Source organism: Eulemur rufifrons, chromosome 17 (assembly GCF_041146395.1).
Source record: "Eulemur rufifrons isolate Redbay chromosome 17, OSU_ERuf_1, whole genome shotgun sequence".
Classification (NCBI taxonomy): Eukaryota; Metazoa; Chordata; class Mammalia; order Primates; family Lemuridae; genus Eulemur; species Eulemur rufifrons.
The window spans coordinates 11,194,564-11,219,687 of NC_090999.1; the positions used below are offsets into that span (position 1 = coordinate 11,194,564).

Here is a 25,124-nt window from a genome sequence, read left to right on the forward strand (position 1 = left end):
ATGGGAAACAAGCACTGTCCTACAACGCTGATGGAAATTCATACCAGTACAGTGTTGATCGTGGACAATTTGGAAGTATCTTTCGAAAGGTTAATGGCTCATACTCCACAACCCAACATTTCCACATCTGACTACAGTCATACACTCAACGTCTGCATAGAGTTCACTGCATCATTTTTATTTTAGAGAAAAATTGGAACTACCTAATGTCCCTCAATAGGAAAACTGTTAAACAAATTATTAGATTCAATCTAAAGAAGATAATACATTGATTTAAAAGAATAGAGAAATATGTGTTTTAATATACTGTTAAGTGAAAGAAGCTACAGAACAAGGCAGGTAGAAATTTCCCATTTGGGGGGAAAGAAATACTATAAATACACAGAAACATATGTATATCCATATAAATGCATTTTTCAAGAATCTTAAAGACCCATAGACCATTCTCTTCACAGTAATTATCACCAGGAAGCAAATGGGCCAGGCTGAGGCCTGGGGTGTAAGTAAAGGAAGGGCTTATCCATTTTTACTCTACTGCTTTCTATATTACCTGAATTATTTAAATTCTAATATACATTTTGACAATATTATGTTTTCCTGAATTACTTATGTAGCTAAAAACAGTTTAGTAAATTATTAGATTTATCCCAAATCCCTTAGTGATGTGTGGTGTGCATGAACTAGGACTTGGCCTCTCTAACTGATTGGAAGTGTTCATTCCATTTTCCCAAACTGAATTAAATGTTTCTGAATTCCAGAGGGCCTGTACTTGGTACAACTGAAGCACCTCAAAGGAAAAAACACTTTTTCTAAACTGATTGTTCTTATCATATTTTTGAGAATTAAGTCAGGCATTCCTATTAAGCACTTTGCAAGGTGCCTGATGCATAAGAGCTCAATAAATGGCAGTTATTATCATTGTCAGTAAGCATTTCTAGAAGTAGTCATTGTATTGCAACATAAACTTTACAATGCATGTACTTTTCTTCTGAGCTCACCAAAGGTTCAGCCATAGTCAGCCTGAGAAAGTGTGTACATAGGGAGATGCCCAAATATACTCTTAACTTCCTCCTCCAGACTGCTCTCAACCAAATTTAATAAATATTTCAGTCCTGGAAATGACACGTTGGGATTAGCTTAAAGTAAATGCTTGCCCAATCTATATCACTTTCCATCACTGTTTGCTACGCAATAGTTAGTTTTAATCCATGAATATCTGTAAGTATGTAAAAAATATATTCTTTGCACGGAGTTCTGAGTATATATACTATATACTTCATTAACAATTGTATAATTTAATCACTGTATAGTAACTTTGCTGACACTGGTTTTGATCAAACATCTAAAAGAAATTCTATTATTAGACTCTGATAAGATATGAGAAATGAGCTCTCTTACTTCCAAAGTGGTGGCCAAATTCTGACTCACAATGATAAGAAGCTCTGTATTACTTTTCATATCGTAGAATTGTCACCCATATATAGTTAGCAACTTATTTGAAGTTTAGGGCCTTGTGTTCAAACTATAAACTAAAACTGCCTTCAACAGTACCCAATATTATCTTAGTTCTTTATGAGAATACTATTCTTACGTCAGTGAGGAACTGCTAAGAAATGATTCAATAAATATATTTTCATATAGAACATGCAATCGGATACATATTAATGTAAGAATTTTCCTCCTCACTCTCATGAGACTTTATACTATTGCATTAAAAATTGTCCCAGTTTTGTACCAATCCTTTGCTGTGATATTAATAACAATAATAATTACAGTCATGCATCACTTAACGATGGGTATACATTCCGAGAAATGTGTTGTTAGGTGATTTCGTCATTGTGCAAACAGAGTGCACTTATACAAACCTAGGCAGTAGAGCTTACATCTAGGCTCTATGGTGTGGCCTACTGTCCCAGGCTACAAACCTGTACATCGTGTTACTCTACTGAATACTGGAGGCAACTGTAAGATAATGGTAAGTATCATATTTGTGTATCTAAACATAGAAAAGGTAGAGTGAAAATACAGTATTATAATTTTATGGGACCATCATTGACTGAATCATCATTATGCAATGCATGACCATAATTAACAAATTAATATGCTCTGTATTTTGTTAAAGGTTTAACTGTTGAAAACATGTTACTGACCACACAAAACAAGTTTTAATTTACTATGTGGTTATTTCATTTAATACCTTGGGGTTTGCTGCTGAGAGAAGAGCCACTTAATAAGCAACAAAAGTCATTTTTCTTACCATATCAAAATCTGATGAAGAACATTTTTTATATGTCCAAACTAAAATATACACCACCAAGACAGTCAACTATAAATTAACCACACTTATTTATGCAATTTTTATCATGTGTAGATTTTCAAGTACTCTCTGAAATCTATTTTGGCCTAGAAATATATTTTAATTTTTGATAGGGCAAAAGTACTATATACACAACATTATGTAAAATACAATGTATGTATACATTTATTTATTCATTTTAAATCCCTCATACTGTATCCCTATTTAAAATAGGTTTAAAATAGAATTTAAGTCAAAAACTGTAAAAAGAAACAAAGAAGGTCATTATATAATGATAAAGGGGTTAATTCATAAAGAAGATATAACAATATATATGTGCCCAATATTGAAGCACCTGAAAATATAAAGCAAATTTATTATGATAGATCTGAAAAGAGAGATAGACTGTGTAATACAAAAGTAGTTGGGGACTTCTATACCTCACTTTCAGCAAAGGACAGGATATCCAGACAGAAATCAATAAGGAAACATGAGCATTTGACAAAATACTTCATCTTTTTATGATAAAATTTGACAAACTAGGCATAGATGGAATATACCTCAACACAATAGAGGCCATATATGACAAACCCACAGCCAACATCATGAAAACTTTTCCTCTAAGATCAGGAACAAGACAAGGATGCCCACTTTCACCACTTCTATTCAACATAGTACTGGAAGTCCTAGCCAGAGCAATTAAGCAAGAGAAAGAAATGAAAGGCATCCAAGTTGTAAAGGAAGAAGAGAAATTTTCCCCATTTGCAGATGACATAATCTTATATGAAAACCCTAAATATTCCATCAAAAAACTGTTAGAACTAATAAATGAATTCAGTAAATTTACAGGATACAAAAATCAACATGCAAAAATCAGTGGCATTTCTATACACAAACTGAAAAAGAAATCAAGAAAATGATCCCATTTATGATAGTTATTTTAAAAACTTAAAAATAAATTTAAACAAGAAAGTGAAAGACCTGTACACTAAAAACTATAAAGCATTGATAAAAGAAATTAAGAAGACACAAATGGAGAGATACATTATGTTCATGGTGGGTGCCATGAGGGGTGCTCCATGACTATGTTCATGGATTGGAAAAATCTTCAAAGAATTTCATTCTTTGGCATGTAGATATCTGGTTTTCAAAAAAATCATTTATTGAAGATTAATATCATTAAAATGTCCATACTACCCAAAGCGATCTAAAGATTCAATGCAATCTCTATCAAAATTCCAATGTCATTCTTCACAGAGATAGAAAAAACAATGCTAACATTTGTATAGAACCACAAAAGACCGTGAATAGCAAAAGCAATCCTGTGCAAAAAGAACAAAGCTGGAGGCACCACTCTACCTGACTTCAAAATATACTGCAAAGCTACAATAATCAAAACTGTATGGTACCAGCATTAAAACAGACACACAGTTCAATGGAACAGAATAGAGAGCCCAGAGGTAAATTAATACATTTATGATCAATTGATTTTTTATAAGGGTATCAAGAACACACAATGGGGAAAGTACAGTCTCTTCAATAAATGATTTTTTGAAAACCAGATATCTACATGCCAAAGAATGAAATTAGACCCTTAGCTCACACCATATATAAAAATCAACTCAAAATGAATTAAAAATTTAAGCATAAGACCTCAATCTATAAAACTACTAGAAGAAAACATGGGGGGGTGGTGCTCCATGACATTGATCTGGGCAGTGATTTTTTTGATATGATCTCAAAAGCACAGGCAATAAAAGCAAAAATAGACAAATGGTATTACGTCAAACTAAAAAGCTTCCACACAGCAAAGTAAACTATCAACAGTGTGAAGAAACAACCTATGGAATGAGAGAAAATATTTGCAAACACATATCTGATAAGGAGTGAATATACAATATATATATATATATATATATATATATAAGGCACTCAAACAACTCAATCAGAAAAAAGCAAGTAACTTGATTAAAAATAGTCATGGGACCTGAATAGACATTTCTCAAAAGAAGATGTACAAATGGCCAACAGATATATGAAAAAATGCTCAACATCACTTATCATCAAAAAAATGGAAATCAAACCATAATGAGAGATATCACTTCCCACCTGTTAGGATGGATATTATCAAAAAGATGAAAGATGTCAAGTGATATGAAGAAAAGGCAACCTTTGCACAACTTTTATTGGTGGGAATGTAAATTGGCACGGCCATTATGGAAAACAGTATGGAGATTTCTCAAAAAATGACAAATATAACTACCACACAATCCAGCAATTTCCCACTACTAGGTATATGTCCAAAGGAAATGAAATCAGTATTTCAAAGAGATATCTGGACCCCTATGTTTACTGCAGCATTATTCACAATAGCCAAGATATGCAAACAACCTAAGTGTCCATCAATGGATAAATGGATTAAAAATGTGGTATAAATACTCAATGGAATATTATTCAGCCACATGATCTCACCTATATGTGGAATTTAAAAACACTGAACTCATAGAAGCAGAGAGCAGACAGGTGGTTACCAGAGACTGAGGGTGAAGAGACGTTTGTCAAATGACATAAAAGTTTGGTCAGATAGGAGGAACAAGTTCAAGAGATCTATTCTACAACATGGCGACTATAGTTAACAATGTATAGTATTCTTGGAAGTTGCTAAAAGAGTAGATTTTAAGTATTCTCACCCCCAAAAAGTGACAAGAATGTAAGGTAATGAATATGTTAATTAGCTCCATTTAGCCATTCCACAATGTATATGTATTTCAAGACATCATGTTGTATATAATAAATATATATAATTTTTGTCAATTTAAAATAACTATTTTTTTAAAATACAAAACACATATAAACAAACTTTTCATACTCAGTAACATTAAAATTCAATGGTTTATCTTGAAAAAATTATATAAATGAATAAAATAGGTTTAAGAAATTTTATGGACACGCCATGATATAACAGAAGATTTATACACCTAAAGTCAGCCCTATAGACCCAAGCTCCACCTGTAAGACCCTTAAAAACCACAGAGCTGAAATGGTTTCCCTGTTAGAACATAACATTCCTTCCACCTTTTGCCAGGCTTTCAAATACTTGATAAACGAGTTAGTCAGACAATAAGGCAAGGACAGTACTACAAACCAAGTTCTTTAGAGCTATTTGCAAATTATTCATTTTCAGTAACTAAAAGGTCACATCTTCTGTGCATCAAAACAGTAGCAATTTTGGTCTCATTAATCTGAAAAAGGGATGCATGTGCTTCCAGACAAAGTTTGTCTAATACCCATTATTGTTCTTGAAATGCATCATAACTCTGAAATAAAATTATATTTCCCATTTAGAAAAAGAAAATTATTTATATCTCTCTATTTTCTTCTTCAATTTCTTTGTTATTTTTGGTTATTTGCAGGGTACAGAGCTGTTCCCTGAGATTCACAACCAGCCAGAGAGAATCATTCTCCACACATCCTCTCGCCCATGCCTGATCCTCAGGAGATGGTCGGTGCCGCAACAGTTACTGCTTAATTAATGTTCCTCTGGTTGTTAACTAAGAACTTAAGCTGCTTGGAAAAAAAAATTCTCCTTCAAGCAAGATGGCTTGCCATTAGTAAAACAATCCTTAGTAATTAAAAACCTCATTTTCAAATATAGTTCATAAGTTTTACATCATGAAAATTGCTTCTCATCTAATTCTCTTTTAAAATGTTGCCCTAAGCAAAATAAAAATGCCCTCTTTGAAAATCTAAATCTTTAAAGAATCTAAAGGATTTTTTCTTGATTGACAAAAATAGTGAAAATATTTGATAATCAATATATTACAAATATTTTGGCAGAGACCACCAGATGTTATAATTATCTTCTATTTAAACTTGTTGCACCCAGATACACAATGAGCAATCAAAATTTGAATGTACCCCCTATAATAATTTTAATGAATTTAACATTCTGCCTGAGTTCACATTCTTTATATTCTTAAGATATTTAAGAAGTAGTTGTTTCAAAATCTTTGAACACAGTAAGATTTTATCCCCCAAATTGCAAAGTAGAATAAAGAAAACAGATAATGTTTGATTAAATCAAAATCTAATCAAATACAAAAATAGATATTTGTTCAAGCAAATTAGGTGAGCAATAACACATGATAAAGCTTTTTAAGTAAATGGAATCTGAGTTAAATTTATTTTCAAACAAGATGAAAAAAATATAGAAAGAAAAATACCCCTAACTTATTGGAACTCTATGCACCCTGGGTCAAATTCCAAGAACCTAACTGTAGTTCACGTGAAACACTAGAGGGCAGAGTTGCACAGTGAAGCTCTTCTGACATTTAACTGGGGGAAAATGATACCCTTGCTCACATAAACCATCAAGACACACTGACTTATTTTGAAAGGGTTTAAACTTTTAACAGATGATCTAAACTAGTGCACTATGAAAGCAATCAACCAAACACAGAAAACCCAGGCAAGAGTTCCACGGAGAATACTTATTCTAAGAACAATCTATCTTCCTTTCTGCTTGTATTCATAAATATCACATCTTATTCCCCATGAAATGACCATCACTTTTCTCCTGAATAAAAGATTCTTAATAACCCGCTTATGCTTATGGCCTTTGAGAGCTAAAGGTTTTAAGTTACGGATGACATTTCCCATCAAATTTGGGAAACTGATAATTACATTTTGGTTGACTTAGTACCATAAGCTCAAACAAAATGTTTCCATATTATTAAAAGTTTTCTGAAGAAGAGGAAGGTATCTTCACCTTTAAAAACTCCTTTATATTCATATTTACTGCCAATGGCAGAGATTCAAAAAATACAGGCTGCTTAGCAACCCACTGCACTGACAAATGGAAGCCATTTATTTCAAATGGATTTTGGAAGCCCAAATATCAATTTGTGTCGCTCCAGGAACAACATAAAAAGTCATTTCCCCTCTTTAAGTCATTGTGTGTCTTTCATAGTGGCCAAGTCATATATGAGCCACTTCAATATCTCCCAATTACATTATCTTGAAAATTACAGCCTCAAACATTCATTCTCCAAATGGCCAGGTTTGTAGATGGCATTCAATGAGATGATGGAGCTTCTCTTCAAAACAATTCATCTCAGAAATAGTGTTTTTGACAGAAAAATTGTACTTGTCCAAGGAGAAAATAGGTCCAAAATCAGTTTTTCACTTACTCTATTATCACTGTATTTATAAAAATCAATATTAAAAATAAATATGATCCTGGGTAGACCTAATTTCTTCTATACGAAGGCTTTTAAGATCCTACCACTTTGTTAATTCTGTAAGTTGAACTAGAAACATATACATAAATAAATATTTTAAATGACTTAGGAGGAACAAATTGAGCATCTGTGTTTCTTAGTATCCAGAATACATTTCCTCTATTCTTTTTCACCTAATGTCTAAGTAATTGTACTCTTTTTCCTTGGCCCTAAAACTAATGTCTTGAGTCTTCTCTATGATATACCGGATATAAAATAGATTAAGGAAACTGAGGCTTTATAAAGGCTTTTAATATATTGATACAAATTATAAATCTGTAGGCTATAAATATAGACCTCCTCAGTTCACTCATGAAAAACTAAAACCCAGAATGAAATGTACTTCAGTAGGAAAATTAATCATGGTAAGTATTCATTAGCATTGCCTATTTACAGAAGGCAATATATAAAAAAATTTCTGTCAACCAAGTCAACGATTATAGATTGGTAGCCTTCTCCAATCACCCTGCCTAAAATTTTAACAATACCCCTCAACATTTCATATCCCCCTCTGTTGCCCAGTGTTTTCTTCTTAGCATTTGTCACTAATTCTTTTACTTGGAATTTCTACTTATATATTACCAGTCTCTGGAATGTATGACCCTTAGGCTGAAATTTTCTCTTTTTTTCTCTCTCTCTTCTTTTTTTTTTTTTTTTGTTTACTCTTGTTCATCCCCCCAGCCTAGAATACTGGCACCCAGTAGGTAATTAACAAATATTTGTTAAATTATTAAACAGATAAATACGTAAGTGAATAACCAGCAAATCCAAAATCTAACAAAATTATATATATCATAAGTTTTGTTCTAACCAGGTTAAAAGTCAGGAATCAATAAGAGGCTATCAAATGCCAAGCACTTCAAAAACGTTAATTGATTTAATCATCCCAACAACATTAAGGAGTTAATACATGTATCTTCACTGTTGGTCACACAACTTAGAAAGAGGCTGAACTAAAATTTGGATTCTGATCTGCATATTGCCAAAGCCCATACGCTCTCTCCATTATATTATACCAATTCTCATATAATCTCAACTCTTCTGGAAGATGTATAACACATTTTAAAAAGGTGAGGCTTAAGTTACAAAGACTAATTGTTCAACATGACCTCATAATCAGGAAGCTCTGGAGATGCAAAAGCAATTGACTATTTATGAATGACAATAAGAATCTCCTATTTATTAGAAAAACAGACTTCTACAACTCCTCAATTACTCACACCAGGTCTCAAATAGTTTGGAGGTGGGGAGAGAAAATAGGGAAAAGAGGATAATTGCATAAATGCACAAGTTAGCAGAATATTCACAACAATTCCAATTAGGGATTTAAAACATTTAATCTCAGACAGCACATATTCTCCATGATAGTAGATACTTAGACTTTGCTAAATGGATAACTTCGCAATCAGAAAGCAATCCCTAAAATATTTGTTGATTTTCGTAAGTCTCTACTCCATGGATAGTTTTATACAGGTTCCAAAATCCTTTACCCAATAAGCCACTAATATGCTCTCTGCAAGAGACATGCTTTAGATTCAAAGACCAAATAGGCTGAAAGTAAAAGGACGAAAAAAAGATATGTATCTTGCAAACAGTAATCAAAACAGAGCTGAAGTGGCTATATTAACAGACAAAATAGACATTTAAGACAAAACTTGTCACTGGAGTGCTACGATTTGAATGGTGCTTTTCCCTCCAAAATTGGTACATGGAAACTTAATTGCCAATGAGGTGGTGTCTTAAAGAGGTGATTAAGTCATGATGGCAAAGCCCCCATGGATGGAATTAGGCCCTTATAAAAGGACTAGAGGGAGTGCGTTTACTCTTTTTTGTTCTTCCACCACATGCAGACACAGCATTCATTCCCTCTGGAGGATGAGGCAACAAAGCAACATCTTGGAGGCGGAGAGCGAGTCCTCACCAGACACCAAATCTGCTGGCACCTTGATCTTGGACTCCCAACCTCAGAACTGTGAGCTGTTTGTCATTAAACTACACAGCCTGAGATATTTTGTCATAGCAGCTTAAATGGACTAAGGCATAGAAACAAAGGACATTCTATAATGATAAAATGGTCAATCCATCAGGAAGATATAACACTTAATAAACATATTTGCACCTAACAACAAAGTCCCAAAATATACGAAGGAGAAATGGACAGAATTGAATGGAAAACTAGATAATTCAACAATAATACTTGGAAACTTCATTATTTCACTTTCAACGAAGATCAACAAGGAAATAGAAGACCTGAACAACACTACCAACCAACTACACCTAACACTATAAATCAACTACACCAAACAGACATCTATAGAATAGTGTTAAGTACAGAATACACAACAGCAGAATATACATTCTTCTCAAGTGCACACAAAATATTCTCCAGGATAGACCATATGTTAGGCCAAAATCTCTTACCCAAAACACTTTGGGCCATATGTGTTTCAGAATTCCAAATTGTCTGGATTTTTAAAATATAACATGGTACATTTTCAGTATATTATGGAACATCTACACCATCAGCAGGGTCCAGGTCAGAACCCTGTAGCCAATCACATTAATGCTACAGCAAAACATATGACTTTCGACACTAAATGAGATAGACACTATAAATAGCTTCAAGTAAGTTCAGATGTTTTGCCACCAAATAAATTACAAAGCAAAAACAAAATTAAAAACCTGTTGCTTCTACATTCAAGGCATTTTTTAAATGGATAAATTTTTCTTCATCTCTGCCATCATCCTACTATAAACCACTACTGTGTCCCTTTTGTCGATCAAGAGAACATTTTAACAGCATCAATTGCCATCAGCCCTGCCTCTCTCTGGCCAAGTCTCACAAAGCAACCAAAAGCATCTATTATGACGATGATGATGATGATTTATTTCTCTGCCTGAGGCCCTCCAATGATGTTACACTTCTCTTAGAATGAAACACAAGTTTCTCCCGATGACCTAATGTGGCAAGGCACAGCCCTATCTCCACAGCAACAGCTCCTGCTACTCCTTAAACACAATCTTCCAGCCACACAGCCTTCTTTTGATTTCCTCAAACACCCCTAGTTATTTCACGCTCAGGGTCTTTGGTTTCCCTGTTCCCCTTCCTGAATGCTCTTCAAAAAATTTTTCAATAAGGCTGGATCATCATCAAACTTTAGCTCTAATCTCTGATGTCACTTCCTCAGAACAACTTTCCCTACCCTTTCAGCTAGCTACACATGGCCTTCCATACATTCTTTTTTTCTTAATAAACTTAACTTTAGTTTTTTTTTTTAATTTATGCAAAATTTGCAAAGGTAGTACAAAGAGTTCCCATATATCTCACATCCAGTTTCCCTATTAATATATTACATTACTATGTTGTATCTGTCACAAATAATAAACCAACTCTGGTACATTACTATTGACTTAGCTCCATACTTTACGAGGATTTCACTAGTTCTTCCTAATATCCTTTTTCTTTTCCAGAATCCTATCCAGGACACCACATTACATCTAGTCATCATGTCTCCCTAGTCTCCTCTGGTCTATGACAGTTTCTGAGACTTTCCTTGTTTTTTTCTTCAGCTTTGAGGAGCCTTGGTCAGCTATTTTGTAGACTGCTCCCCAATTTAGTTTTATCTGAGGTTTTTTTAATCATGATTAGATTAGGGTTATGAGTTTGGGGGAAAAAGACCACAGAGGTGAAATAGTCTCATCACATCATATTATCAACATGACTTATCACTGATAATGTTAAACTTGATCACTCCCAGCTAAAGCTGTATTTGCCAAGCTTCTCCCCTTCCTTCCACCCTATTATCATCTATCCTTTGGAAATAAGTCAACTAAGTGCAGCCCACACTCAAGGGTTAGAGGGAGTTGAGCTCCAACTCTTGGAAGGGAAGGGAGATTATATACATAAATTATCTGGAATTCTTCTGTTAGGGAAATTTGGCTCATCTCCCCAATTTATTTATTTGTTCAATCATTTATTTATATCAGTATCTATTTGTGCATATTTATATTATAGTTTAAATCTGTGGTTCCCAAACCCCAGGCCACAGACCTGTACTGGTCCGTGGCCTGTGAGGAACTGGGGTGCACAGCAGGGGGTGAGGGGGAGGTGAGGGGCAGGTGAGAGAGCAAGAGAAGCTTCATCTGTATTGACAGCTGCTCCCCATCGCTTGCATCACTGCCTGAGCTCTGCCTCCTGTCAGATCAACGGTGCAGTATTAAATTCTCACAGGAGCATGAACCTTACTGTAAACTGCGCATGCGAGGGATCTAGGTTACATATTCCTTATGAGAATCCAAGGTGGAGCTGAGGCAGTGATGCTAGCAATGGGGAGTGGCTGCAAAGTCATCCTGAAACCATCCCCTACCTCCAGGTCCATGGAAAAATTATCTTCCATGAAACTAGTCCCTGGTGCCAAAGAGGTTGGGGACCACTGGTTTAAATTATAATCCAATACTACATTATAATAAATAATTATTGTTCAAATTATTCCAGCTTTAGTTATTAGAGGTTCTTTCAAGTTGGCTCTTGTGTCCCTTTGACATGGCTTCATCTTTTTCTTTTTTAAAGATTTCTTTACATTCTGGCACTAAAAGATGCTTCAGTCTCATCTTGTATGTGACTGGTTTCTTTTGTTGTAGAATGGTATCAGAAACCAAGATCTGGTGCTAAGTGAGCTTACTGTTACTGGGGTGTCACTACTACTGGGCTCTGTCAACAGACAGAGCTAGGAAATATATGTATGTACCTGTGTATTAGCACATATTCATATATATTTCTATATGCAACCATTTGTATTAAGCAAAACATCAGTTTATACTGATGTACCACGTGGTTCATTTTAGCATACTCATTTTAATCACCCAGTATATCAGTCAGGGTTCTCCAGAGAAACAGAACCAATAGGATGTGTGCATGTGTGTGTGTGTATGTGTAGACACAAATGCCTCTCAACTTATGATGGGGCTATGTCCCAAAATAATCTCATTGTAAGTTGAGTAGTATATTGAATGCATATCACTTCTGCACTACCATAAAGTCAAAAAATCGTTAAGTCAGGCCATTGTAAATCAGAGACCATCTGAATATATACTAATACAATATACAATGTGTGTATGCATGTATATGTGTGATGAGATTTATTACAAGGAATTGGCTCACGCAACTACGGATGCTAAGTCCCAAGATCTGAATCCCCAAGCTGGAGACCAGGAGAGCTGATGGTGTATTTCCAGTTCAAGTCTGAAGGCCTGAGAACCAGGAAAGCTGACACTATAGTCCTGAAAGCCTACAAGTCCAAAGGCGGGTAGACTCAAGACTCGGTTTAAGTTCAAAGGCAAGAAAATCATGATGTCTCAGCATGAAACCATTCAGGTAGATGGAATTCCCTCTTACTCAAGAGAAGGTCAGACTTTTTGTTCTATTCAGGTCTTCAACTGATTGGATGAGACCCACCCACATTGGGAGGCAATCTGCTATCTGCTTTACTCAGCCTACCAATTCAAACGTTAATCTCTCCAGAAACACCCTCACTGACATATCCAGAATAACGTCTGACCAAATGTCTGGGAACTCCATGACATATAAAATTAACCATCACATCCAGTTTATTTCCATTAGGGTCATTAACACAATCTATAATTATGTAGATTTTGTATTTATTTGCTTACTTATTTTCTATCCCTTATCATCAATAATTTAGATTCTAGAGGCAAAGACCCTACCTGTTTTAACCAACTCCATAACTCCAGGGTCTAGAATAGTGCCTCCTATGTAGTAGTGGTTAATTTGTTGAATAAATTTTGAAAATCAATTAAAACATATTAACTACATAATTCATAGTACAAAAAAAATAAGACAAATGGAGTATTTTGAGGCTAACCCTAGAACATGAGTAATATCATCTTCCAGACCAAAAATATACACATACTGATCCGTTACTGTGTCCGTTATATTAATAATCTCCATGCACTCATCATCACTTAACATTGACATTTTCCCCATAGGCAATTCAAAACATGGCTCATGTTTTTCCCTTGAAGTTTACTATGGCAGAGCTTAATCATATCCAAAATGAAGCAGCATATGTCCTTTTCAAGTTTCCTTTTCTGTGATCAATATTACCTTCAGTCTCGGCAGTGTGCAGGTCAAAGGGAGGAGACGGGCAGGAGGTAGTGAGATTCGTCACCCATCCTTATATGTTTTGCCAAATCACTCAAAAAGTTTTCAGTATGGAAGAATCTTTTACTCCTTGGCCTAAGAACTATGTCGCCCAAAGCTACTCAATGAATTTTGGCACAGTTAGTTGTAATCTTGTGGGCTTAGCATTTTTTAACTTCTTTCAACTACTTCTCAAATTACTGAAAAGTCTTACCTAGATCTGAAAATAAATTTAATAGAGGCTATGGCAGTATGACTGAGACACCACCATGAACACAAAGGAAGATTGTTTGGGAGGAGATTGAAGGTGATTTTGCTTCAAAATTTCTCTCAGCTTCCAGGTTTGAGCTTGGGCATGCTTGGTCCTAGAGAATACAGCATAGGCAAAGACTTTCACCCCTCCTCACTGTGTCCTTCTCTCTAAGGGACTGGATGTCCCACTGGAAACCTTCCATCTACTCATCCCCACACAAAAGATGAGACTAAGATGATGTGAGGAAAGAGAAGAAAGAGATGGAAGAAGGATAAAACAAATATCTACTGAATGCTCAATATATGTCCAGCAAATCCTGTGCTCTCGACTGCTATAAGGTTTTTATTTTCTTTATTTTTTAAAAAAATTAATAGGTCACTTGCACACATATTCACGTAACAGAAAACAAGTTACTACTGGGGAAAGAGCTGGGGAAGAGAAGAGGGCAAAAGTATTTCCTGTGGCTTCTGGAATAATCTTTCATAAGAATGTAAGTAAAATCTCTGACATTTGTGCAAGATGCTATCCTTCTTAAAATCTTTTCTAACAGGTTGAACACACCAAAGGGAGCCTGTGTAAATTTCTTGAAATAGTTCCTTGTTCATTTGAACTGTTTTATAGCTCAGAGTCATGACACAAATTGAGCAGGGAGATGACATTTGGCACAACTGCAAGACCACACATAACAAAGGAGCGCCAGGGAGTTCTTGGAGTAAGAACTGGATGCTCACGGGCAGCTCCACTCCCCTGTGCCCAAATTAAGCACTTGGCAATTTGCACAAAATTAGTATACCAAAAAGAGAAGCAAAGCGAAAAGGCAAAGTGAGGCAACAATGGAACTCTGTTACTACGATAAAGATATGTTCATTCACTGCCCAGGCGTCAGCAGTCAAAATGACTTAACTCCAAGAGGTAAAAACTGGGCAGAGAGCAGGTTTTTCAATGGTAGTTTTCAAAGCACACCATGCCTAAGATAAGGATGGAATTAAGAAATGCCTCCTCAATAAGTTCCATTATTGACTTTGCCTACATAGAAATGTTTCCAGGTTTCTGTCATGTCTTCCCAAGCAATTGTTTTCAGTTCACCTCTGCTTATATAAAACCTCATTTGGCTAAATCGTATGGAACAGCTGCTGAATTATGAGTTATGCTCACAGGGAAGATGTTGTCAAATATCCAAGGATACAGAAAGTGCAAGCCATGAGGCAGTTTTTCTTGGCTGAGTCCTCTGTGTCTGCCATCCATTTACTTGTAATTGTAGGTGATTATCTACTCATCCATCCATTCCCTGCCATTCTCAAGGGTTGGAAGCACTCTCATTTTGCCTTCAGAGTCATCCCATTCTACTCTTAGAAGGTCCGAAAATAGAAGGAAGCTGAGTTTTCTCTACTCCAATGCCTTTAGCGAAACACTGGTCACATCACAGTAAAGCCCCATGCCAAGGCAAAGCAGGACACAAGTGAGGAGGAAAATAGCCTGAGCTCTGGCATCACCTCCTGGGGTTGGAGTATCGCACTCACCAGTGGAAAATCACTTCCGAAGTTACGTTACAACTGTACAAACTGTTCATCAAAAACGGTCACCTTGTTTTCAACCAGGTGGCAGATTTCACACCAAAAATTTATATCCAGTAGATATTCTCAGCAGCTCATCTGCACCCATGATCATACAGTAAAATTTCCAACAAATTATTCAAATTCCCTGAACAAATGCTAGACGAAACCCTTCAACCAGTGACAATCTCAAGAAAGTGAGTATGTCACACATGGGTAATTCCATATTCACTGAGTCTTTTTCCATGACATTTTGTTTTTTGAAAAGAGCAGATATGTCTCACTGGAAGCCTTTTTTTTTAAATTCTAGGTTTTTAAAAATAGATCCCTCCATTACTCCCAAGGCTTTTTCCTGTAGTTTGAAGAAACTGAACATAACTTCCCTAGACAGATTCAGAATAGCATTATTAGAAGATCAACTTGAGAACAAGTTGAAAATTAACAGCCAGTAGATGGCTAATATGCGAATAATGAAGAAAATTTTATTTCCTTGAGCCGTGTTCTCACTGCAGAAATTACATGATGTCCATGATTCTGGCCACCTTACTAAACACTCACTCATTCATTCATACCGCAAATGTTCACTGAATGACTTTACTAAAGCTACTCCTTGGAATGCAGGATTTGAGTCCGCTACAATGAAGACACTGTTTAGAAGACACAATGGTTTTCGTATTTAATATTTAATGTTAAGAAGTTAATAGCACTTCATTATGGAACTAAAGTGCCACCGTTTTCTACATGATGTAAGTGTATGATGATTTCACGCATAATTACAAAGTAACATAAAAATTTAGAAACATTTCACCCATTTAATTTTCTAAGAGGTCCTAAAACACCTAAGTCCATATCAGTATTCCATTTGTTTAATACCACAAAATGCAGCTGGGATAAATCCAGCTCACCATGAGGCTTTGTGTAGCCTATGTATTCTTAAATTTTTAAATGGTAGGAGAAAAAATTTTTTTAAAAATCCTATCTCTTGACACATAAAGATTATATGAAATTCAAATTTCAATGTCAATAATTAAAGTTTTACCAGAACACAGCCATGCTCACTTATTTATTTAGTGTCCATGGTTGCTTTTGTGCCAGGACAGTGGCTATAATGGCCTCCTAGCCTAAAATATTTACAATCTGGGCCTTTAGAAAAATGGTTTGCTAACCTCTGATTTAAATAACAAGACAATGTTATCAAGTGAAGACATTCTGGAGCCATGACAAGGTTTCTCTACACAACCGCAGCCAATGCTTGCCACCCTGGCTTGCTTTGACCAAAAAGTCTATGCATTTCTGCCCAGCACGGGGTTCTTTCTTCTAGAGGCAGCTGGGTGGAAGGGCAAAGAAAGCAAAGAAGAAAAAGGTGTCCAAAGGGAAATGTACTTTAAAAAGAGCTAGAAAACACAGAAAAGAAGACGTGTATGGAGAAGAAAGTTCTGGACGGTGTCACCCATAGGGTCCACATTGTCCCTAAGCGCTATAAAATTTAAAAGTAAGCACCAGTGTAAAATGCCCTAAATGGCCTTCACCTCCTTTTACCACTGTCTCAGAACCATTTGGCTTTGAGACAAATTGTAAATTCACTGTACACATAGTCTATATAGTAAACAACATGGGAATAGTATTATATAAAGCATAATTTACATATTTTATTCAGTGGAGAATCATTCATCTGTTCTAGTGAGTAAAATGAAGATTCGTGTGTTCTGAAACAATTAGTAAGCAAATGAAACAAAACTAATACCTGATGTGTTCTTTGTTTATTGTGACAATTTTAGTTACCTATAAAATATGCCAGTATATACATTTAAATATTACACTTGAACATTGTTTTTCAGTTATTCATGCACAGTAATGAAAGTCTTCCCCCTTAGCTTGTCATTGGCTATTAAACCTACAGAGAATGTTAGCAAGAACAACAGAGAAAAAGTCAAAGTGGTAGCTCACTATGTGACATGGGTGCACATATGCAGACATTTTTAAGTCATAAAACATAAATATTTTGAATGATTTCAAATGACAGCATGTAATGCTGATATAGTTCATGCTTGATGTTTTATTAATAAATTTTCAAAATCACAGTCAATTTTCAATGATAATTTGTCAGCTTCTCCTAATGCATCAGCAGCTACATTATATTAGCAATCAGTTCTGAAGGTAGAAATACCCTGTCCATGGTGGGGCCTCATTTAAAAAAATAATGACCACAGGGTCATCAAAAAGTTATTTAAAGTTCTACAAATGCCTTATAAAAGGTCCAGAAGCTGTACCTTAGAAGGACAGCCAAGACAAACCCACCTGGTGTCAAATTACTTCCCAATTCAAATTTATTATGATGAATCCCAGAGTACTAAGAATATGAGTAAAAATGAAAAATAATCTCAAGGCATTCTCCTTCCTAGGAGACTCTTCAGTCATTTTTACCACTAGAAGAAGATCTGTTGCTGACATTACATTTGTTTAAAGAAAAAGCAGGAAGGGAAAGGCTAATCAAAATGTTACAACCCAGGAGCCTAATCACTGCAAAGGCATACGGACCACATGCGAGTCTCAGTCCTTTCCCAGGTAGGTAAGGCAGGCAGCTATCACCAGTCCTATCAGAGCACCAGAGGAGGAAGGAAAGTTGGTGGTCACCACAGTTCTCTGTGACTGGTGCTCAGCTCCTACCCCTTTGTGATTGCCCTCCAGGGATCTCTGAGACGTCTCTGACCTCCCTCCTACTCACAGGTCACATAGACTCCACCCCACACGGGTAGTTCCAAAGGGTAAACAAACCATGGCTGCCTGACCTTGAACAGTGCACCTCCTGCTTGGCCACATTTAAAAGCATCTCATAACTCCATTATGAGTAGACTCCAATAAGAACGTAAATAAGACCCATGGTGAGGGACATCTGGAGAATAAATATGCTCACTGCACTGAGATCATTATGTCTCATTACATCTGCTTTTTAAAAATGCTGATTCATTCATTATTGATGATAACTAAGTTGGTCAGAAAACTGAGATGGGTTCCCAGAAAAAGCAGTGGGTAAAAATCGAGGGATAAAGCATGGTATGGAAAGTGGAGCCATTAACTCCACTTTGGTGACAACAGAGGAAGGGAACAAGAAGGATGTGTGAACAATGACGAGGTGAAGGGCCGTGCCTCCTAGCTGACAGCAAGTGATCGTAACAACAGCCACATCAAAATGGCAACTACCATGGGCCAGGGCACCATTCTAAGCACTTCATGTACATGTACTAATCCTCAAAATAAGATATAAGACAGGTGTCATTGTCATCGTTTTGAAGATGAGTTAACTGAAGTGCAAAAAGTTTAAGTAGCTTGTCTAAGGTAACATAGCCATTACCTTCCATTTACGTATATTTTTCCATGTTTAGGCAGTATAGCCTGTCCTTCATAGCAAGTTTAAAGTTTCCCATATAGTACTTTATCCTGCATATGTCATCTCTTCAAAGAAACATCCATGTCTCTTGGAAAAATATTGAAAGCATTCATAAACTGGAATATAGCTTAATTAATGTATAATGTCACCACCATCTAAAAATAAGTTTGATCATATATGCTCTTGCATTTCCCTAATTTTAGATCATGCTATGAGATTCAAAACAGCACTAGCTTTTACTCTTAAAATATCATTAATGCGTCATCTTGGATATGTTAATAAATAAAATAGATTCTGCAAGTAGGTAGGAAGGTAAATGCATTTTAATTACCTCAAATGTCTTAATTAACTCCTACTGCTAATGATGCAGCAATTAAGGTTTAAATATGTTGTAGAGGATACATCCGCTAGCTTTCTATTGAGTCATGTTGCTGAGCATCACTGAAATCCAATGAAATTGGGAGGTTTGGATCCCAATTCTGAAAAAATTCAAATCTCAATGAGAAAAACAAGTAAAACTAAGGCATTAGACTCGCTGCGGCACGTTTCCTTCATACACACCTGCTTCCTGACTGTTTTTTGCCCTTCTCTGTCCCGATCTCCTTCTGAGCACCAGGGGATATATCATGGTAATCACTTCCAACAGTGCTTGAGGATATACATCCAGCACCACTGGTGAGTTAATCTCCCACACATTTTTTTAATCTCCTTTGGTTCAGAATCCTGGGAGAAATTTATGGTGATGCTTGCTGATCTATCTGGATTTAACGAGGACCAAGTGCAGATACCAGGGCAGGAAGCAAAGCATTTTAGCAGCTACCTCTTCTGGTGATAAAGATGGCCACTCTCTTTAAAAGAAATACCGGACTCCAGAGGTGCAGTCTATTTTCCCTTCCCTTGAATTTATGTTGGTCCCATGACTTGCTTTAGACACGAGAATGCAGCAGACGTGAAACCATGTCACTTCCAAGGCTGAGCCTTAAGAGATTTGTAACTTCCACTTTTATACTCTTGGAACCCAACTATCACAGTATGAGAAGCACATATCACATGGAAGGAGAAGTGAGGCACCAGCTGGCAGCTCCAACTGAGTTTCTAGCCAACAGCCAGCACCAAGAACAAGTAGAATGAATGAGCTATCTTGGATGTTCCAACCCAGCCTAATCTCTGGATGCTTATAGCTCTAGATGATGCCACATGTAGAGAAAGACGTCCCAGCTGACCTCAATCAACCCACAGACTTTTAACAGATAATAAATACTAGTTGTTGTTTAAGTTTTGAGGTGGTTTGTTATGCAGCAATAGGTAGTCAAAACCTTTCCAAATAACCTTAGAGGCCCAGGCTGAAACCAGTTCCTGCTTGCCTCAGCCTTATATAGGACAAGTCATGATAGATCCGAAACATTGAGACGTCTAGGGTGGGTTTGAGAAGAACATTTTCCAACATGGTGGCTAAAACCATAGACCCTGGAGCCAGAATGACTGAGTTTGAAACCTGGCTTTGCATTTTACTACATATGTATCCAGTATAAGTTATTTAACTTTCCTGTGCCTCAGTTTCCCTTTGTACAAAATAGAGATAATATTCTTCCCCTCAGGTTTGTTATGAAGATTAAATATCAGTATCCATATATAAAAAATACTTAGAACAGTGCCTGGCACAGAGTTAGTGTTCAGTAAATGTTCTGTCTTAATATTGCTATTTATTCTTTATTCTGCTCTACATCCAAGAAACCACCTGCTCCCAGCTGACTGGCCTCACACCAGCAAGGGAGAAAACTAAGAATCACAGTGAATGCTAGTTTATGAGTCATTCATAACAGAAATGTTAGATAAATAGCTAAACTTTATCTTAGAATGAACTACTCCTACGTGTAAGAATCCACACTTTGAGAACTTTATAGCTGATTTCTGTTCATTATGAGTACCAAACTTTATATATATCTAATGTAGTCCTGGAAAGTTATTTCATCTCCAGCATGATGTCATCACATTCATATCAACTTTGTTTCTAAAAATGATTTTTCAGATCACTGCAACAATCAGATCAGATTACAGATCTCAGTAGTATTTATATACATTACAATAAAATTAATCCTAAATGTGTCAGTGATACTGGATTTGTTTTTGGTACTTTTCTGGAGGGAGGAGGGTCATATCATATGCATAGTTTAGGAATTGCTTTTGTTAAACTAATTATTGAATTTTTTTTTATGAAGTAAAAGATAGTAGTAATCAATTCTTTTTTCTATATGATTAGAATTAATATATAGTAGTATATAGTATTTTTTTTGCCCCAGTCCTCTGTCTCTTCTCTATTTTAAAATGTATATCAAGGATCTATTTCTATTTACTTCAAAATTAATCATCCCAAATGAATTAATATATAGTAGCCATAAGTTAATGTTTTTGAAATACTTAGCACTCTGTTTCAGTTCTTGAGCATCTGACCATAGTCCTTCTCATGGGATTTTTCCCTGGAGCCCCCAAATTCTCCCTTTTTGTGATCTTCCCACATATTTCTATTCATAAAAGTATTGTAGATCCAATTATTCTACCCATATTCTTGTCTTTGGACACAGTTTCATCTAATCTTCAGGATGATTATGACAGATCCATAACCTGATACCCAAGTAGTTCAACCAATTAGAGGTTCTGGGAAAATGTGTCAGGTCTGTGTCTGTCTTCAGCATGATAATATCACTCATCCACATTAGTTATACTTTCTCTTTCCAAATTATTTATAAGCCTCAGGTCAGCCTAAGAAATTCATATTTTCATTTCATGCTTGCTAATCATGCCTTAAATGGCAATTATTAGAGATGCAAATTAATTGCAAACTATATAAAGGATGCACAAATTTAAAACTGAAATTTAAATTATTAATGCAATAGCAATTTTGCTTCCAGGTTCATTCTGCAAATACTAAGAATTTCACCTACATTATATTGCTCAGGGAATACTAGATTTTATTACTTTTTCCCTCCCAACTTTTCAATTCCCTCTTCCTTTTCCTTCCATTACTCCTTTGTTTCCATGTTTCAACCCTACTCTTTTATGTCTGCTTAACTTCAGCCTACCAGATCTCACTAATTACACATTAGTCTGCTTTTCTTTAAGATGACTTTGTTAATGTTTTGTATTTTACCTTCCACCAGCCTATTCAAAGAACCTGAATCAGTTAGAGCATACCAAAAAGAAAAAAAAAAAACCTATTTTTCCAGAGCATTTGTAGAACTACGGGTATTGTTATTATATGATTATACACAAAAAGTTTACGAATACAGACAGTGGTATTATTGAAAGTAATTGTTGGGAATACTTCCGCATCTACTATGTAGTTGAACACAACAAAGAACGAAAATAGCCAAAATTTAACTGTGAAAAAACATCATGTGAAAAAGAAGGCCTGGCGAAGTGAAAATATTCAACCAAAGTTTCCACACTAGTAAAGTTTTCCATAAAAGGAGCCATTAGGGCTTAAATGCTTAAATTAACAAAACACTACTAAAATTAATTATGTAACATTTCTAATTAATAAAATTGATTTAAGTGGAGTATAAAACATTTTACCAACTTGCCCCTTCAGAAATAAGGATGGGTATAATTTGATCAATAAATAAGAAATTAATAAAGGAAACCATTTGAGTAATGTCTTTTGAGTTTCTCAGATAAGATGTCATGGCTTTCTCTAAACACATCTCTACAAATTCTAAATCTTGATTTTTATGCTGATTTGCATAAAATGTTTTTAAGCAGCATAAGTAAGCATCCTTAGTAATAACTAAACTCAAGTGCACTCATGTTAACAAAATTATTTAAAAAAAATAATAAATATTACAACTGTTTACCTGGCACGGTTGTTTCATTTTAATGGCTATGACATGGTATCTGTAACAACAGAGTTCACAGGTCCAGGAACCTCTCTCACTGATCCACTTTAGCAGGCACAGCTGATGTGTATACCGCACTGACCCATCACATCGGCAGGGATTTAACAGCTCACCCTAAAAAGAAAACAGTTCAGTATGAATATTTGTGTCTGCATCTCTATTTTAAAACTCCAATGCTTGCTTTCTTTCCTTTCAAAGCCATTTACCCAGAAGGATACAGGCTTCAAGCTCTATCCTAGAAAATGAAATTAAAATTTTATACCTCTGATGGGAATGAAGCTAAAGTCTTAAAACTATTTCAAAGATATTGCTTAGAGTTATGACATAAATGTTCTACCAACATACAAAATGTCTGCAAGATATAGCTCCCAATACCCTTGGGGAAAAGCTGTACTATTAAATCTCTTTAATAACTTTTAAGTGGATGGTCAGATGCATTTCCTCTGCAGTTATTCTTAATCATTGCTAAAGAAGAAATGCATGGCATCCCAGAAAGCAGCTTGCAATAGCATTATGCTTTTATTTTTTCTAAATGTAGCATCATAAATATTGACCTAGGGTGATATATTCCTGAAAGCCTGCATATTATTATGCAATTTCCTTACTTTTAAAAATATTAAACCTAATGTTTTCTCAGACCACACATATTGTAAGAGATATATTATCCTTTCTTCTGCATGACTACTCTCATTTAAGTTTCCATGCGCCTCTAATGGTATTTATAATTTTATAATTGTGTTCCTAACAAAATATAAATTACATCGCTGGCTAAGTGGCCTTTCTTTCAAAGTATATTCCTATTTGGTTTGAACAAACTGTAACATACTTTTCACATCAGTGAGATTAAGTCACCAAAATTGCAATAAGGAAAGAACCTGCTCTTTTTGTCTGTGACATGACTCACGCCCAGTTTGTGTTCTAAGACTATCCGTCTCAGAATACATCTGTAGAAAACAGACTTCACTTTACATCCCATAGGTTCGCTTCTATGTATAAACCAAATCCATTGAGTAATTCAAAAGAAATACTTACGGTATTATCATTAAAGCACCTGAGGAACGTGTAGCTGCGAAACCAGGTAGGGAAAAAAGTGTAGATCAAATTAAACCCTGTATTCGCCACTGGGACATTTTTATCTGCCTTCACAGAAAGGGAAAGGGGAACACCGGAGCCATCTCTCACAAAGCAGGACCAGACAAGCCCCACAGGAGACAAACCGGGAGGCGTGCTCTGTCCTTGGTGCTGAACGCCGGACCACTGCTAGCGGGAACCAGCCCGGCCGCGGTCGGAGCCCACCGCCAGCTGCCCCCGGGTCCCGCCGGGCCTTACCTGCTCGGCGCCCTGGAAGCAGATCTTGCAGATGGGCTGGTGGTGCTGGTGCTGGTGCCCAGCGCGCTGGTCGCCGCCGCCACTGCTGCTGCTCCGGCTGCTGCACACCGAGCGCGTCTCGGGCTGGTCGCCGGCGCCCTGCCGCTCGCCCTCCCCGCCGGCGCTGGCCTCGGGCTCCCCGGGGCCGCCCTTCGTCGCCGCCGCCTCGGGGTCCGCCGACTCCGGGAGGCGCCTCGGACCTTCCGCAGAGTCGCCGGCCGCCGCGCACACCTCCTGGCCGGCGGGCGGCAGGGGCAGCGGCGGCGGCGGCGGCAGCTCGTCGGTGCCCCTGCGCCGCGGGGCCACCTCCCCCGGCGGCTCGCTCGGCCCGGCGGCGCCCTCGGGGGGGACGGGCAGCGGCGGCAGGTAGCGCGGGGTCGCGGGGACCGGGGCCGGCTCTGCCGGCGGCGGCGGCGGGGGAGGCGGAGGAGGCGGCTCAGCGTCCCCGCTCTCCGCCCCGCGACACCGACTGCCACCGTGGTCGCCCTCAAAGCTCATGGTTATGCCGCCGCCGCCCTCCTGCCGGCCCGGCTGGCGGGCCGGGTCGGGCTGCAGCCAGAGGGAGAGCTGAGCGGGAGGGAGGATGGAGGAAGGAAGGAGGGTGGGGAGCGGGGACGGGGCACCAGGGGCTGGGGGGCGGGACGGGGAGGGGACACGGAGGGCCCGGCGGCGGCGGCAGAGGCTGCTGCTGCTCCGCGGAGCCGCCGGCTCGGCTCTGACGGAGGCAGCGCCGAATTCCGCTGCGCGTGAGAGCCGCGCCGCGGAGGGGGCGGGGGACGGGGGGCGGGAGGAGCCGCGCGGCGGCCGGGTGCGCAGGGGGAGGCGCGCGGCGGCTGCGGGAGCGGTCCGGGGGTGGGGGTTTGGAAGAGCGGGAGGCAACCCGCGATGGGGTGCGGCGAGGGCCGCCAGGAATTGAGGGATCCCTCAGCCGCCT

At 37.5% G+C, this 25,124-nt stretch overlaps 1 protein-coding gene across 1 annotated transcript in view; it reads right to left on the bottom strand.

Moving 5' to 3' along the window:
* Positions 1 to 24,907, bottom strand: part of MARCHF11 (membrane associated ring-CH-type finger 11) — a 104,456-nt gene extending 79,549 nt beyond the window's left edge. The window contains exons 1-2 of the mRNA XM_069492745.1: positions 24,152 to 24,907; positions 22,781 to 22,936 (exon numbers count right to left, since the gene is read on the bottom strand). Coding sequence (XP_069348846.1) covers positions 22,781 to 22,936; positions 24,152 to 24,688 — 693 coding nt within the window. The 5' untranslated portion in view covers positions 24,689 to 24,907. The remainder of the gene's footprint in view (positions 1 to 22,780; positions 22,937 to 24,151) is intronic.
* Positions 24,908 to 25,124: the final 217 nt, after the last annotated feature.